The sequence below is a fragment of the Hipposideros armiger genome, unplaced genomic scaffold (genome assembly GCF_001890085.2).
Source record: "Hipposideros armiger isolate ML-2016 unplaced genomic scaffold, ASM189008v1 scaffold_128, whole genome shotgun sequence".
In the NCBI taxonomy this organism is placed as follows: domain Eukaryota; kingdom Metazoa; phylum Chordata; class Mammalia; order Chiroptera; family Hipposideridae; genus Hipposideros; species Hipposideros armiger.
Window position 1 is genome coordinate 1333971 of NW_017731478.1, and position 16537 is coordinate 1350507.

General features: G+C 45.0%; 1 protein-coding gene across 1 annotated transcript in view; it reads right to left on the reverse strand.

Annotated features, from left to right (window-relative positions):
* The window catches only part of DNAH10 (dynein axonemal heavy chain 10), a 122719-nt gene that overhangs the window by 70716 nt on the left and 35466 nt on the right, over positions 1-16537 (reverse strand). The window contains exons 20-32 of the mRNA XM_019648882.1: positions 15155-15631; positions 14883-15041; positions 14779-14810; positions 14198-14337; positions 13085-13293; positions 11431-11642; positions 8780-8933; positions 7598-7831; positions 6500-6622; positions 4432-4665; positions 2130-2353; positions 1012-1170; positions 623-815 (exon numbers count right to left, since the gene is read on the reverse strand). Of these exons, the coding sequence (XP_019504427.1) occupies positions 623-815; positions 1012-1170; positions 2130-2353; positions 4432-4665; positions 6500-6622; positions 7598-7831; positions 8780-8933; positions 11431-11642; positions 13085-13293; positions 14198-14337; positions 14779-14810; positions 14883-15041; positions 15155-15631 (2550 nt within the window). The remainder of the gene's footprint in view (positions 1-622; positions 816-1011; positions 1171-2129; positions 2354-4431; positions 4666-6499; positions 6623-7597; positions 7832-8779; positions 8934-11430; positions 11643-13084; positions 13294-14197; positions 14338-14778; positions 14811-14882; positions 15042-15154; positions 15632-16537) is intronic.

Sequence of the window (16537 nt, forward strand, 5' to 3'; positions counted from 1 at the left end):
TAAATGCTCAAGTCCCTGAGTGAAGAGGAATGGGCTATGTACACACTCTTGGGCTATCTCCCCACAGGCTGCATATCAACTACAGAGGAAAATGTCAGAAATCACCTTAACCTGCGGATCAAAGTTAAAACCACTAATAACACAGTAAACCAACATCATGTGCTTCCGATGAGACGCTGAGGACACCGTGTCACATCTGTGAAATTCCTACAAAGACGTGTAGCCTCCCTCCAACTATGAGGGAGCATCGGACAAACCCAAGCTGCGGGCGTTCTGTACAGCAGCTGGCCTGCAATCTTCTAGAACATCAAGGCCGTAAACGTTGAAGAACGCCTGAGGACGTCAAAGAGACAGGACAACCGAGCACGATGTAAATCGTGGGTTGGTCCAGAATTGGGGGAGAATTGCTAAAAAGAATTAGCTGTGACTTCGGGCTTTGTTATCTAAGGCATTCCTATTAATGGGGTTGGACTAGAACACAAGGCCAGGATCATCCCTGAGTGTCACAGGAACAACTAACCCTGGAAAAGGTTTCTGCCAACAAAGCATTTCTGCTCTTGGCCTCACGGGACCCTTGCCGCCACAGCGTGTGGTGACACGAGCAGGGCGGGCATCATCAAACTCGTCTAGAGGTGAAAAAGCTCAGGAGGGGGTTCCAGCACTTTCCATGATGCTCTGCTGCCTTTCCTTGCTGTACAGGCAGCCCGGCATGGCAGCTGTGTTTGGGGGATGGGGCTCTGACAGCCCACGTTCCAATCTGTGGCCTTGGCACCAGTTCCTTCTGCTTTCTAGGCCTCTGCGTCCTCCAGAGGGAGCTGGGGACAATTACAGTTGAAGAGGGTGATTGTGACAACCCATGAAGAGCCCTGAGATGGCACCTGGCACCTCGTGAGCAGACCCTCAGCTTCTGACTCTAAAGCTGCTGGCACCCGGGCACGACACTACAATCCTGCACGCCATCGGCCAGCTCGCATGCGCGGGCACAGGCTCCCGGCGCCCCATGGCACTCACTTGCGCTCCTTCTTATCCGTGGGCTTGTTGATCTCCCTGAAGATGTTCGACAGCACCCCGTCCGTCCAGTCTCGGGTGGTGGGGTCCAGGATGCCGTACAGCTCGATGACGCTCACGGCTTTGGGGTTCAGGATGTACAGCTTTGTTGTCAGCCCCAGCCTAAATCACAGAAGAGGCGTCAGCCGGGCTTCAGGAAACCATCTANCATTTGATCCTTAGTGCTTTGTCTAGTTGGAATAAAGAAATTACTCTAAATCAAAGCTTTTTGTTTTTCTTTTCAGAGAGCCAATTTACCAGCACACCGCTGAATAATACAGCTACGTAACTCGATTACATAAATATTTAAACCAACTTTTTAATGTTACAGAACCTGAGAAAGAGCAGGCTCATAATCATACAACTATTACGCTTTGTCCTAATAATTTATTTAAATAGGCGCTTCCAGTTTGCAAAATCGAAACAGCAGTGTAGAAAATCAAGAGAACAGCGTTCTCATAATAATAGTAAGGGTTTTGTGTCTGCATAAGGGCCCTGCCAATTACACTCCGACCTTCCCGGGAATCCCACCCAAGTCTAACAGAACAAGTTGTCTCCTGTGTACTGGAGTTCCACTGCACAGTTAAACGAAGCCAGCCCTCCTAGGCTCAGTGCCAAAGCTCGCAGGGCACAAAACTCCAGGAGTGAGTTTCTGACACACTGAAATGTAGTAAACATTTTAGAAGAGACTTTACTCATTAACCTATAGGTGGAATCAACCCTACTAACACCAAGTTTCTGTTGGGCCACTGGGTTCCAGGTTCTCACACTTGAATGTGCTCAGAAATCCCCTGTGTCACAAAAGCACAGATCCCTGGGTCCCACCCCCAGAGTTGGGTGGGCGGGGCCCAGGAATTTGCGTCTCTAACAGGCTCCCAGGGTCCCTCATGCTGCAGGTACAAGGACCACACTTTGGGAAGTACTGTACTCGATGATGCTCTAAAGGCAGACATGTATCAGCTACTTATTATGAGAAAGGAAATCTCATTTGGAATGCCACTCAAGCTACTCCAACCCTTAAACTTAATCCATCGTGACTATTAATATGGCGAAGTAACACGTGTCTGCATTCACGACCTTACCTGCTTTTGTCTTCACAGTATCTAAAAATAGCCTCTTTGGTAATCAGCCGGTTAGTCCTGCGCATTTCGTTCAAAACGGCCGTCATCCAGTCCTCCACGCGTCCCTCGGCCCGAATGACCTTCCGGAACTCCATGACCTCCCTTTCCGCTGAAATCATGGCGGACACCAGTTTTTCTCCACTGTCCCCGTCATTAAACCGCAGCAACGCTATGTTGTCATACATCTGCAATAGAAAGGGAGAGGCTGCCCTGGGATGCTGTCACTGAGCTCCGGAACCATGGAGCAGCCTGCAGTGCTCGGCACACATCACAGCTGCCAGGACGCACCCGAAGTGGAGTCCATTCGCCCAGCTGTCTGTTCACTGGACAAACACACTTTGGGTACTTCCGTTTGTTCTGCACTGTGCAAAGGTCTGTGGTGGATTTAAACAGAAAGAAAGAAAAAGACAGACTTGCAATTGTGGAGTGTGTGCTACTGTGGAGAGGCATCTGGACGCAGGGCCAGCTGGACAAAGGAGAGGAGGGCTGGTCTGGGATGGAATGCCCCAGGACCGAGGAATCAGAGACCTGAGGCGGAAGGCTGGCTTCCCCAGTGTCCAGTTGGGCAACTGGGGCAAGGTGCTTTTCCTCTCAGCCTGCAGTAAACATAACTCTGGCCCTTACAAAATGAGGCTGGAAGGGTGAAATCAAACAACGTGTGCAGTGCCAGCACATTAAACACTTGCTGTTTGTTGGCTATCATCGTGGTTATTAATCAGAATAAAATTCAGGGAAGTGGAAAAAGCACCCTGCAAATCAGAGAGGAGGCGGGAAAGGCAATGAGCCCTAAAGAATAAAACCAGAGGTTTGCAAAAGGAACTACCAGTGAACAAAATGCTTCTACCAACACATTTTTCTATAGCGGTAAAATATGTGTCTGTAAAAGTGAAAACAGAAATATAAGCCTCCCCTTTGAGAAAGGAAAACATGCGATCAAAACGATGAATCTTACTTGAAGAAGGAAATCAGCATTAACCAAAGGGAAAGTATGGAGGAAATCACTTGATCCTCATGCTTCATTTATTTGGAGAAGAGGAATTACTCTTCAATACTGGTCCAAAACCACAGGTGACTTTGCCCCCAGGGGACACTGGGCAATGTCTGGAGACATTCCTGGTTGTCGTAACTGGAAAAGGACGCTCCTGGCATCTAGTAGGTAGAGGCCAGGGGTGCTACTCAACATCCTACTGTGCCCCGGACAGTCCCCGCCTCCACCTGCGCGGCACACACACACACACACACACATACACACACACACACACACACACACACAAAATTACCTGGCTCACAGTGTAAATAGTGTCAAGGTTTAGAACCCCTGCACCAGGCTGATACACAGAGCTTTGATTAGCTAACCAGCGATTATTTCCAGCCATGCCCTGGTTCCCTAGCACAAAAGGCGGTTTTCTCTCTGGTGCTTCCTGCCATTCAACATTGTTCACAATACACACACGTTTATGTCAACGTTTGAAAACATGGGCTAGAAGGAATTGCAACAAACTGATGATAGTGGCTGCCTCTCGAGAATGAGGCAAGAACTGTGAATGGGAATGGGGACAAAGAGTATGTCAACTTTATCTGTACAACTTTCATTTCAAAAATAAAAATAAAAACAAAGAAAATATGACCAAATGATAACAAGTGTCAATTCTGGGTGGTAGATAAGATTATTTAGCCAACATTGTAAGGTAGGCACTGATCGAAGTACTTAACAAATGGTCACTCATTTAATCTTTATAAAAACCCCACAGAAGCAGGTTAACTATTGGAGTTACCCCATTTACAGATAAGAAAACCAATGCCCATAGAGGTTAAGCAGCTTGCCAAAAGTCACACAGCCAATCCGTGTAGAGCCAGGATATGAACCCAGGCAATGTGGCTCCAGAGTCCATGTGCTGAAGCATCGTCCTGTACTGCCTCTCTGCTTATTATTTTAGTCTTTGTGTATTTCTGTATTTTTTTAGTTTTTCAAAATGTGGATTTTGGACTGTGGAAAAATGGCAACAAATAGCAGCTGAATGTTGGTGTCATTTCAGACGACAGTGGATGTCATCAGATTTATGCTCCAAATAAAACTCCAGCGGCATTTCTTAAAAATGCTGATTTCTTTAAAATGCTGATTTCCTTCTTCAACTTCTGGGTTGAACCAAATTGGAAAGAGAACTTGGATGAAACAAACCATAGTTACGGAGCCTACGTGGGGACGGACACACACACACACACACACACACACCACCTCCCACCCCGGAGACCCCAGGCCAACCTTGATCATGTGCTCCTGGACGCAGAGCGGGTCACTGTTTCCCAGGATGCTGAGCAGCTCGTCGTCAGAAATGAAGAAGAACCTGGGGAAGGCGTTCCTCTTGGAATCTAAGTAGTCATTTAAGCTCTTCTGGCATTTCTCGAGGCCCTCGCTGATGTGTTGTAAGTCGCTGATGCGGTTTGGGGCTTCACAGCATCTCTTGATCACAGGGTCTTTTAAGGTCTCACCCATGATCTGGACAAGGTCGAAAGGGGAGCTGTCAGCCAGGGAAGTGGGAGCACTGCTGTGCCCCAGGGAGGCACTTGCTGGGGCCCATGCACGACAGCGAACTGACACTCCCCAGAACCACAGCCTTTGATGAGGCCAATCTGGCAAAAGCTGGTAAACGTTTAAATGAGCATGTCCTTAGTACCTTCTAACGTACTTTATATAATTTACTTATTTCAGATGTCAGCTGCCCCGGTGAGAGACTTTTATCTCGTTTATAAAACTCACTGACATGCCCCACGCACCTACAACAGTGCCTGGCACCTAGTAGGCCCTCAATCAACACTTGCTGAATGGGTGAAGCCAGCAATTCCACGATGAGCAATTTGTATAGATGAGAATATTTGCTATAGCACTTTTTATAATGGCAAAAAAAAGGGAAGGAAAGAAAATAACTAAATGTCCAACAATAGGGAACCTGGTCAATTACATGCCATGACAATTTTCTTCAATTAGATGTTTATCTATTGAAATACAGGTCAAAGATGTGAAATTTTAAATAACCAATCATATTGGATTTTTAATGACTCTATTTTTCTAAAATATTTGTCTACTGGGGTCAGCCGAGTGGCTCAGTTGGTTAAGAGCTCCCTCAAGAGTGTGAGCTCTGAGCAACAGGGTTGCCGGTTTGATTCCCAGCCTGAGCTGAGCTGCTGCTGTGCTGCCAACAGGTGGCAGGATGGCTCAGCTAAAAAAAATAAAAATAAAAATAAATAAAATACTTGTCTATCTATTTATTTATATGTCTACATAGGAATAAACAAATTCTAGAAAGACCTATGATAAACTGTTCAAATGGTTATCTTGGAAGTGAGATTGCCAGTGTTTTTGTTTGTTTTTTGTTTTGTTTTGTTTTTTGCTTTTCTATAATTTCTGAACCCTTCTTTAGTGAATACGAATTTGTGGTATAGTGTTTTTAAGTTTCATTTTTTACAAGAGCTTATGCAAATGGATAAAAAGAAATTATAAACTCTAATGGATAAAGGAGACCCAAATGTGAGCTGAGCGCCCTTAACTGTAGAATATAACAGCATCACTAACTAGCTATACTGGGCCTGAAGGTCAAAGGGGCTGGGTTAAAACCCTCACCCCACTAATCACCAGCAGCAGCGATGACTGGCACAACCCTTTCTGGAAAGGACTTCAAAATGGGCACACTCTTTCATGGGCAATTCACTTTCTGACAACCTATCGTAAGATATTCATCCTACATGTGGAAAGTGTTAGGCATAAGCCTGCAAATTATTTATGAAAGCAAAGAACTCCGATTCAAACGAGATGTCTGGGTTACTACACAATAATCTACTGAACTAGTGTCGAGCCACTCACTGGAACATTCTATCGAGGCATTACAATATTTTCTCAGATGATTTTATAAATATGAAATATGTTTCTCATTATATCAAGAGAAAATTATAAGACCATACAAAATATCATTATAATTGTGTTTTTTAAACCTATATACATAGGAAAAAAAGAGACATGACAGATAAAGTGACCACGTTTAGCTGACGGAACTATGAAAGAACTATGGAAGATACATCTTTGCTACTCTTTTACATTTTCCAAGTTGTTTTTTTTAAAGCAAGTATCACTTTTATAATAGAGATAAACAAATATTAAAAAGTGCCATATGCCAGCAGCTATAGAGCAAATGGAAATTTTTACTGAACAGATTGAGGTCATATACAAGGACAGAGAAAACTCTGAAGCTAGGAATAGACCAAATGCTACATGCAAATACACCGTATCTCAAATCACTGTCCTCCTTTTATGACTGAAATAGAAGCCCGTCACTTGCCTTCTTGAATACTCTGTCGATGTTGTCAAACTTCTTCGCCTCATCTGGAAGCTGTGACCTGATATCTCCACTGATAAAAATGCTTTCCAGGTACATCCACTTTCTCTGAACCAACATCCAAATCTGTGAATGCACAATCTGACCATCAGCATGGGCACCCTGAGGTGTGTGTGGCAGAATTCCACCCTCACATGGGACAGAATCTAATCAACTCAGTCACAGGACTTCCCAGGTGAGACGGCAGAGTGAGCACATACGTTCCTCCCCAAAGATACAGGACAATGGAGGAAGTATAACTGAATATCTTAAAATACACAGCCATACTCAAATGCACAAGAAAACTGTGCACGCCATCCCGGACAGGGAGAAAGCTTCTAGCTGTGTGCAGAGGTTGGAGCCCTGTGATCCAAACCATACAGAAGCCCATGCAAAGCTCAAGCCAGGTCACTATGGGACCCACCATTCCACTCCTAGGTATAGACCTAAAGGAACTGAAAAAAACAGGGACTCAAAATAATCGTACAGGGTTGCTCACAGCGGCACCATTCACAGCAGCCAAGAGCTGCAAACAACCCAAATGTCCATCAACTGATGAAGGATAAACAAAATGTGGTCCATCCACACAATGGCGCATTAATCAGGCATAAAAAGGAGTGAAGCGCTGACACACGCTACAACATGAATGAACTTTGAAAACATGGTGGTTCAGTGCAAGAAGCCAGCCACAAAAGGCCACATACTGTAGGATTCCATTTATAGGAAATGTCCAGAATAGGCAAAAGCATTGACACAGAAAACATACTGGAGGCTGCAGAGGCTCCAGTGAGGCAGGAGTAGGGATGACTGGGATTTTCTTCTGAGGTGATGAAAATGTTCTGGAACTAGACAGAGGTGGTGTCTGCACAGCCTGATGAATGTGCTAAATGCCACTGAGTTGTACACTTTAAAACTGTTCATTTTACATTATGTAAATTTTGTGTCAATTTAAAAAAAATTAACCAAGAAAAAAAAGCAGTGCTGTTTCCCACCTAACGGTTGTAAGGGGTCTTTCCCGCTGTGCTTTGGCTCCCAGCCCCCATTCCCAGTCTTTTTTCTCACCTCAATGACTTCCCCTATTAGAGAAAGTGTTTTCTCCCACTTGTGAACCGTGTCCAGAAAAGGCCCCACAAATCTGCTTCCTGAGATGCTCTGCAGGTTGAAGGTGTTGTCATCGAGGCACTGGATGATCTCGTCCACCGACCCCAGCACGTAGCCCCGCTCCTGGGTGCCCTTGTAGTACTTGACCACTGTAAACTTCATGTTTTCCCACGTGTCCAAAATCTCTTTCACAGCCTGGGCAGGAACACAGGAAGCACAGTTCAGGCACGTAAGCTGAAAGAACTGAGCCCCAACCCAGCAGCAGCTCCCTGAGCCTGCCTTTGGTCAAGTCTCAACCCAGAGTTGGGGTCAGTGTTCCGAATAGGCAGAGATTCTGTCACGGGGAGGAGGGCACCTCGTCATCGTTTAGCAAGCACTTGCTGCGTGCCACGTAAGCACGCTTGTACATGATCTCCTTCGGTCCTCAAGGCCCCCTGCTGAGGCAGGGTTGATTATCACCCACGTTTACAGAGGCAGGAGCGGGGGGCTCAGAGGGGTGCAGCAGCTCGCCCAGTTCACTCAGCTGCTGGGCCCCGGAACCAGGGTGCACGTTCCGTAGCCTGCCTGCAGTCTGCATACTCGTGAGACCCTGCCCGCATTTCCTCTGCTGTGAAGCAGGAAAACTGAATTATAAAATGATAAGCCTATTTATGATTACGTTTTCAAAAAACATCTGTATCGATACTTATGTGCATATGTATACTATGTTTATATGTGTGTACATCTGTGTGTGTGCATATGTGTGGGCATGTGTATATGTGTGTATACATGTTTATATGTGTTTTGTGTGTGTATATGTGTATGTCCACAAGTGTATGTGCATTCTTAAGGATGTACACTAAAGGATGTACACTAAAATGTTAGTAATAATTATATTCAGGTGGTGGAATTATGTGTGATCTATTTTCTCAGTTGTGTATCACGAACATCCATTATTTCTTTAACACATAAATCAGAAATGAAACTATAATTAATTAAAGACAATAAAAAAATGAACCAAGTGCCTGAAATTCTACTTCTAGAACACATAGTTCTTTATTACTCAAACACAACAGGTACCAGAGCAAACCTGTTTTCTCTTTGAATTAAAAAAAAAAATTCTCTTTTTTCTCTAGACCGTTTTATAACTAAAAATAGTCTTACCTTCTCAATGGCGATCTCCTTGACAGCTGCTGTGACAATCTCATTGAGAATGTCTGTATGTTTGTCAAGTTCCATAGCAAACATATTTTCCAAGGTGAACGTTTCAGTCATTTCAAAACTCACGCCAGTTTTTTCCATAAGCTCATTCCAGTGCCTGAAAGGGCATCAACATGAAAATCTTTACGCTGACTGAATTTGGTTGTGGATTTAATGATCCCCACTGAAATCGCAGGGCAATCCCATTATAAATACTTCTTGTAACGGAATTCTGAAATATGAGGACATCATTGGAATTACATCTGCAAAATTCCCCCAAATCCGGCTAGCTGCCAGAATTTAACCCAGGAAACAGCATCTAGCAAGACATTCTCTTAGATGGCTCGTCTTCACAACCACCTAAGAAAACATACAGCTCTTAATTTTTTGGAAACTGCTTCTGCCATAGTCTCTAGACCAGTGGCCTCAACCTCTACTGGATCATTCAGCCTGCTTGAGACCTTGGTGTGAATCACAAATTCTCATGTACTCGATAAGCATTTATCAAATGCTAACTCTGTGCCAGGCAGTGGGCTAGCTGCAGGGGGTGGCCGGTAACTAAAGGTCCCTGCCCTCGGGAACTGTCCCACCTACTTGGGGAGACTGTCAGTCCATGATAAAACAATTAAATAACTGGAATATATAAATAATTGCTTATAAATGACACACCTGGCCATTGTTTTGCATGCTACAGAAAGCTGCAGAGTGACAGAGACAGTGAGGGGGGTCTGCGTTGGGCAGGAGGGTCAGGACAGACCTCCACGCACACAGACACATCGAGCAGGTCTGAGCTTGACCCTGTTTGGCCCCCTTTTAAAGTATGCGTTTGGCCCGTGGGGTCACCCATTTCTCTGGTTCCATTTATGTGGAATGAATGTAAGAAGGCAGCTAACCACGGTGCTGGGCCAGCAGAATGCCGGGTGCCCAGCACACAGGCAGTTAAGTGTCAAATCGCCCATTTTTATTGTAAAAATCCACAAAAACAAACAGAAACGGTCAAGAAAAAGAATCTACTGTTTTGTCACTCTCCACGCTTGGGCCTAGCCCAGGAGCTGATATGAAGTAGAGGGCAGTATAGGCCTGTGGAGGGTCAGAGGGTCCACAGGTGACACAGTTTGCAACGCTGAGTCCCCTGACGGAAGTGATTCCCTGTCAGTTCCCTTTCCACTCCTGATCACATCAAAGAGGAAGTCTCAGTTTGGTGCCGCTGTCAACGCCACTTCATTGGTCTTCACCTTTCACCCTAGGCAGGCCACTGGCTCAGCCACAGGCAACAGTTTGGAGAGCTCAAATTTTTTTTTAATTTGTATTTTTATAATTAATTCCTTTTTATGGCAAGAGCTTTTGGTTTCCCATTTACGATGGTGGTGTAAGTTTCTTTTTAGAATACATTCACTTAAGTAAAAAAGAAGTAAGCTGATAGAAAAATGCAGAGAGAGCAATGATAGTATAGGTGATACTGGGATATGACAAAAATGGTAAGAAATACGTTTCGGAAACACTGGGTTATGGGAAAGTTAGCTAGACAATGCTTCCTTCTACCTGGTTTTACAGGTGAGAAAACTGAAGACTGCACAGGTAAAAGGGAGTGCCCAGGTGACTCAATAAGAACAGTGACAAAGATGGGCTTAGGATCCATGTCACCTGAGCCTAAAGGCAGCCTACACTTGGTGGAAAGAGAAGTGTATGGGTGCAGAGACATGTCAAAGATATATTAGCACCTGCCAGAGGCTGTCTCATTGATATGATCAGAGGGACTGGAAGGGGACTGAAATGGGATGCCTTTCTCCTAAGGAAAATGGAGTCATTTGATGCCATGACGTGACTCTGTGCCCACTGGGAAATATGACGGAGGGACAGAGGAACATGACAGGGAGAACACAACACACGAAGTTCCTACGAATTCCTGTCTGTGTGGAGCCACGTCCAAATGATGACAAATGACAGGTGACTCTTCTCCATACCACCCCGAGACCTGGCTATTATTCCATTAAAAAAACTCGCGAGGCCTCCTCTGTCCAATCCAGCAGCTACTCATCACGTGTGGCTACTGAGCATGTGAAATGTGGTGAGTCCAAACTGAAATAGGCTTTAAGTGTAACACACACACCAGGCTGCCCTGTATTTTTTTAAGAAGAATGCAAAATACCTTGTGGAGAACGTTTTATATTGATTACATGTTGACGCAATACTATTTTCTGTATATTGGGTTAAAATATAGTATTAAAATTAATTTCACCTGTTTTTACTTTTTCAACACAGCTGCTTGAAAATTTTAAATGACGTATGTGGGTTGTATGTTTCTGCTGTACGGCACTGATCTGGACCTCTTGTTAAATTTAAATAAAAAACAAGAAGCCTTTGAACGAAGCAACTGCAAGTGATACTTCACAACGGACAGGGTTGTTTTTAAAAAAAAAACACAAAAAAACAGGAGGATCCTTGTGGTCGATCATTTGACAAAAAGTTCACACAGAAACAAGACTGTGGAAATAGGACTCGCCCTGCATCGCTCCTGAGACCTTGTTCTCGGTCGTCAAAGCTAAGCAAAGACCAATTTTAAACTGCAAGCTCCACCCACACTTTCACAGTGGCTCCCAGAGGACGAGACAAACCTGTCCCGAAGTGCCTCGTGCTTCAAGTCAAGAAGTAGAGGAATCGAGTCTTTGAACGCCTTCATCTTTGCTTCCAAGTAGTGGGCCACTGACAAGCTTCGGATCTGCCAGGGCAGCTTTCTGAGGGCCTTGAGAAAACCTTCGATTCCTTCCTGGAGAAGCTGAACGTTCAGGTTGATCCACAGTGTCTGAGACCACTCTTCTTTTGCAAGCTGGAAATGGGCGAGAAAGTCCCATCAACAAGACCCCTTCGGACACGCGGGGGCAGCCTGACCAGGGCAGCAACTTCTTAACCCTTGGTCAAGCTCACTTCTTCTCAAATATTTCCACCCATCTACCCACAGCCACCTTGAATTGATGGTGCACCCCAGGCTCAGTCCTGTTCCTCTCCCCTATGTACCCCACACCTAGTCATACCAGGCTCAACAGTGTCTCCCCAAAGTCATATCGACCTGGAACCTCAGAATGTGACCTTATTCAGAATAAGGTCATTGCAGATGGAATTAGCTGAGGTGGTGCTGGAGTAGGGGGGCCCAAATCTAGGGGCCGCACCAGGCCCACCCTGCTCCCAACTCACAGCCTTGCTGGAATGCCACCTCCCCGAGACACCACCTTCCCCCTTCAGGGCTCCAGTGCTCTGGGCACCTCACCCTATGACATTTCATGGCAGCATGGTGAGGTGTTCGTGCGTCCATGGGAGGGCTCATTTTAGGTGTCAACTTGACTGGGCCATGGTTAGACTTTACTCTGGGCGTGTCCTGAGGGGTTTCTGGGTGAGATTCACATTTAGATCAGCGGACTGAATACAGCAGATGGTCCTCCCTGCTGCGGGCGGGCCTCAGCCCGTGCACTGAGGCCTGATAGAGCAAGACGCTGAGCAGGGGCAAACTCATGTGCGTCCTGCCTGACTTCGAGTGGGGCCATCAGCTTCGAGCTCGCACTCGGATGAGACCACCACCGGCTCTCCTGCAGCCCCACCTTGCCAACTAAGGATTCTGGGGCCTCTCGGCCTCCGTAATGCATGGGCCGATTCCTTATAATCGATCTCTTTGGTTCCTATTGGTTGTTTCTCTGGAGAATCCAGACTAATAACTATCAGTCTCTCTGGGGGCTCGCAAAGGGCAGGGATGGTGAGAGTCGATGGTACTCATCTCTACTGTCCAACCAGCATAGCACCTGGCTATAAAGAACCAAGTGAATAGATGCTGGAATGAATGGCATGAATTTGCATGGGGAATAAATACTAAAGAGAGGCATCTAAATGACATATTTGCTACTTTTAATTTCCACTTCCAACTAAATAGTTCATCCTACACCTTAACGAAGTCTTGACCTCCAGAGACAGTTTTCTTTTTTATTGTTGTTTTCAAATACATATAACATTTGCCATCTGAACCATTTTTGAGCACACAGTTCAGTGGTACCAAGTACATTCACATCGTTGTGCCACCATCACTTCTATCTAGCTCCACAATGTTCTCACCATCCCAAACGGAAGCCCCGTCCCTGTTAGCCGTCACTCCCTCTCCCCAAGAGCCAAGCTCAGAGTTTCTGTGCCCCTGGCACAGCTCTGCACTACAGCAGCAGCGAGGTCCGCTGGCCACACAGTTCTTGTGCTCCCACCAGTGACACCAAGTCTGCTGGGGCCACGTACCTTCAGGTCTTTGTACAGCTTGTAAATCAGCTTCAGCCCGCTCATTTCCTTCTGCACTTTGAGCAGCTCTGGGTACATTGTAATTGGGAGATCAAAAAGTTTCTCTGCGTTAGCCAGCTCCTGACGGTTCTTCTCATGTCTTATCAGCTCTCTTTCAAAAGTGGCTAAAAGTTCTATTCCTATTAAGTGATAAACAGACCAATAAATACCTAATAAGGTATACAAAATTGAACAAGAAATCACGAACATGGTACATAAACTATCATTTTACCTGCAGGAGCCACCTGGGAAGACAAATGTGGAATTACCAGTCTTTANAGGCGGGGAAGTGGGCTGGTGGCATAAGACATGAGCCCTCATGTATTATGTTAAGTGACATATGTCAGACAGATAAAGACAAATACCATATGATCTCACTTATATGTGAAATCTAAAGAACAAAATAAATGAACAAACAAAACAGAAACAGACTCGTAGATACAGAGAACACACTGATGGTTGCCAGAGGGAGAGGGGATAGGGAGCTGGGTGAAAAAGGTGAAAGGATTAAGAAGTACAAATTGGTAGTTGCAAAATAGTCACGGGATGTAAAGTACAGCACAGGGAACATAGTCAATAATGTTGCAACAACTATGTGTGATGCCAGGTGGGAACTAGACTAATCGGAGAGATCATTGCGTATGTCATATAAAAGTCTAACCACTATGCTGTACACCTCAAACTAACATAAAATAATATTGAATGTCCACCGTACTTGAAAAAAATTAATAAATATATATTTTAAAAAGACACGAGCCCTCACTTGCATAGCAGTCAGTCACTCGATAACGTATAGGCTTGCCGAAGGAAGAAACAGCATGCTGCTACGTGCATCACCTGGCGTTACGAGGGCGGCCATCAGAAGAAACAGCTCAAGAGTGGGAAGCAGTTGCCTCTGGGATATGGTGAAGAAGGATGCGGGAGGCAGGCAGAGAACACAGAGCTGGACTCACCGTCAACTCTTCTGCCCTGTTTGCGTTGCCTGTAGTCACCTGTATTTACTCCTACTTTAATAAACGCTTCAAAGTGTAACTGAAAGAACGGCTTGTGTCCGAAGTGACTTTCCATCCCCACTTGCCTCAAAAAGCAGCGCACAGTGAGCCTGAAGCCGAATGCGCTCGCCGTTGGCCAACGTCAACAGCTTGTTGTCGTCCATCACCGAATTCATGTTTTCTACCCACAGGGCGTCCACGTCGCCATCAAACAAAATGTACCTGCAGCAACCAAAGAAAGAGAGCCTGGGGTCCAGGAGGCATCCAGCTGGGGAACTCGGTCTAGCCTCCCCCATGCCTGTGGGACGTCTTTTCCCAGGGTTTCCTAGCCAGGCCCTGAGACAGGGTTCCTAGCTTGGTCCAGAGGTTTGACCCATAAAAGAAAAAAGAAAAATACACNCTCTCTCTCTCTCTCTCTCTCTCTCTCTCTCTCTCTCTCTGTCATCATTTTTACAACAGTCCTTTACTTATTAAAAGAAATCAACACCAAAAAAAAGAAAAAAGGGGGAAAAAAAACCCGGAAGAGGGAGAACTGCAATGGTGTGCAGTTATGGATCAGTCTACAAATAAAATTATTCGAGCCATTGCAAGATCAAAAAATAACCTCTAAGTCTTCATTATTCTGAATAATTATGGAGAGGCTTCACATGTAAAGTTTATTACTTGAAGTCATGAGTAAATCTATGGCCGTATACCTGAGAAGTATTTCTGAATGGGTCTTAGTATTTGACCCAGCCATAAAATGCGGAAGCAGTCAGCTCACTTACGTAGAGGTTATACATGGCCATGGTGCGATGTCTTTCCTGAATATCCCTGTATTTCAGTTCCATGACTAAAGATTTGCTTTTAATTTCTGCAATTGTTGCAAGGACAAACTTGAGGTCCTCAAGGGTATTGGGGCTCTTCTTCAGGCTTCTGGTCAGGTTCTGTAAAAGAAAGTTTGAAGGACACAAAATAAACACAGGAAAAAAAACCAGTACCACATGGAGACCTGACTTTCATGCAAAGCAGTCTGAATTAAACCCGGTGACGCCGTTACCTCTATCTCTTCATGAAGGTTGTAGAGTTCCTCCTTTGCTGACTCACTGAGAAGTTTTCCAAGCGAAACCACCCAGGACTTGGCATTTTCCTGCACCGTGTTTGCCAGAGGCCCAAGCTGAAGCCTAATGCAGTGCTCATCCTTAACTAAAGGGTGCCGCATAACTTCATAGGCAATCTTGGAGTAGAACTGCAACTTTTCATCGTACGCTACACAAGGAGGTTTCTTGGCGGCAAATTTCTCCATCACAATGGCTTTGTCCAGTTTCCAAAGAGGTCGGTACCGCTTCCATTTCTGTAGGTACTTCATGAGGTTGACCAGAATCCTGTGGACGTTTTGGGGGATCATAACAGCTTGTTCAATTATCTGAGGGTTCAGGGCAATGTCGTTGTAAAAGCTTACTGTAACAACTTCCTCCTCCTCCCCCTTCTGAGGGGGGCATTCGATGCAGCTGCAGTTCATCCATCGAACAAAATGCTGGCAAAATAAGAAATCATGGGAAAACACAGTAGCTTAGGGTCAATTTGGCTTCCTACGTATCTGTTAGCATTCAGCCATAATTCTTACTAGCGATGGAAAGCACTTTATTATTAATACATTTTGCTCGATTGCAAAAATGACCCCAATTCTTGGTTCCTCCCATCAAGAGATGGATCTGTTTTCCATCCCGGGCTAGCCTGTCACTTGACCAACAGAAGGGACACAAGTGGTGATAGTCATGTCTCAAGCCAAGGGCTCCAGGAGCTATAAGGCTTCCACTCTCATGTTCTGGAAACCTTGGTAACCATCAGATGAGCAAGACTGAGCTAGATTCTCCTATACCCAAGGAGAACTATGTGCCCGGCCAACAGCCAGCCAGTCATCAGACATGTAAGCGAGCACAGCCGAGACACAAGAACTGCTCAGCGGAACTCAGCCTACAGAACCGTGCACTAAATACATAGTTATCATTTTTAGCCACTGAGATTTGGAGTGGTTTGAGATGCAAAACAAACAAACAAAAAAACAAACTCTGCAAATAACAATGGCCACCCACTTGAGTCACGAAATATGAATCCTGAAGCTGAAAGAGATGGTGCAGTTAAGCCGTATTAAGTTACCTGGTCATAAATGTTAATGTGATTAATACCCATAATGATTCAGAGTTTTTCCTATTTGTCTACCACTTGGAAATTGTTCTGTGTCCGTGTTTAAAGACCCAGTGATGTAGCACCTTTAAGCTATAAGAATTTATGTGACAGAGGTTTCATAAATAACTGTACTAGCATAGATTATAAAATTTGCGCAGTTCATACATTAATTTCCAAGTACAGGAAAATGAAATTCCCTATTTGTAATATCTAGACGTAGTTTTATGCTAAGAAAAAAAAAAGGAAGCCGGAA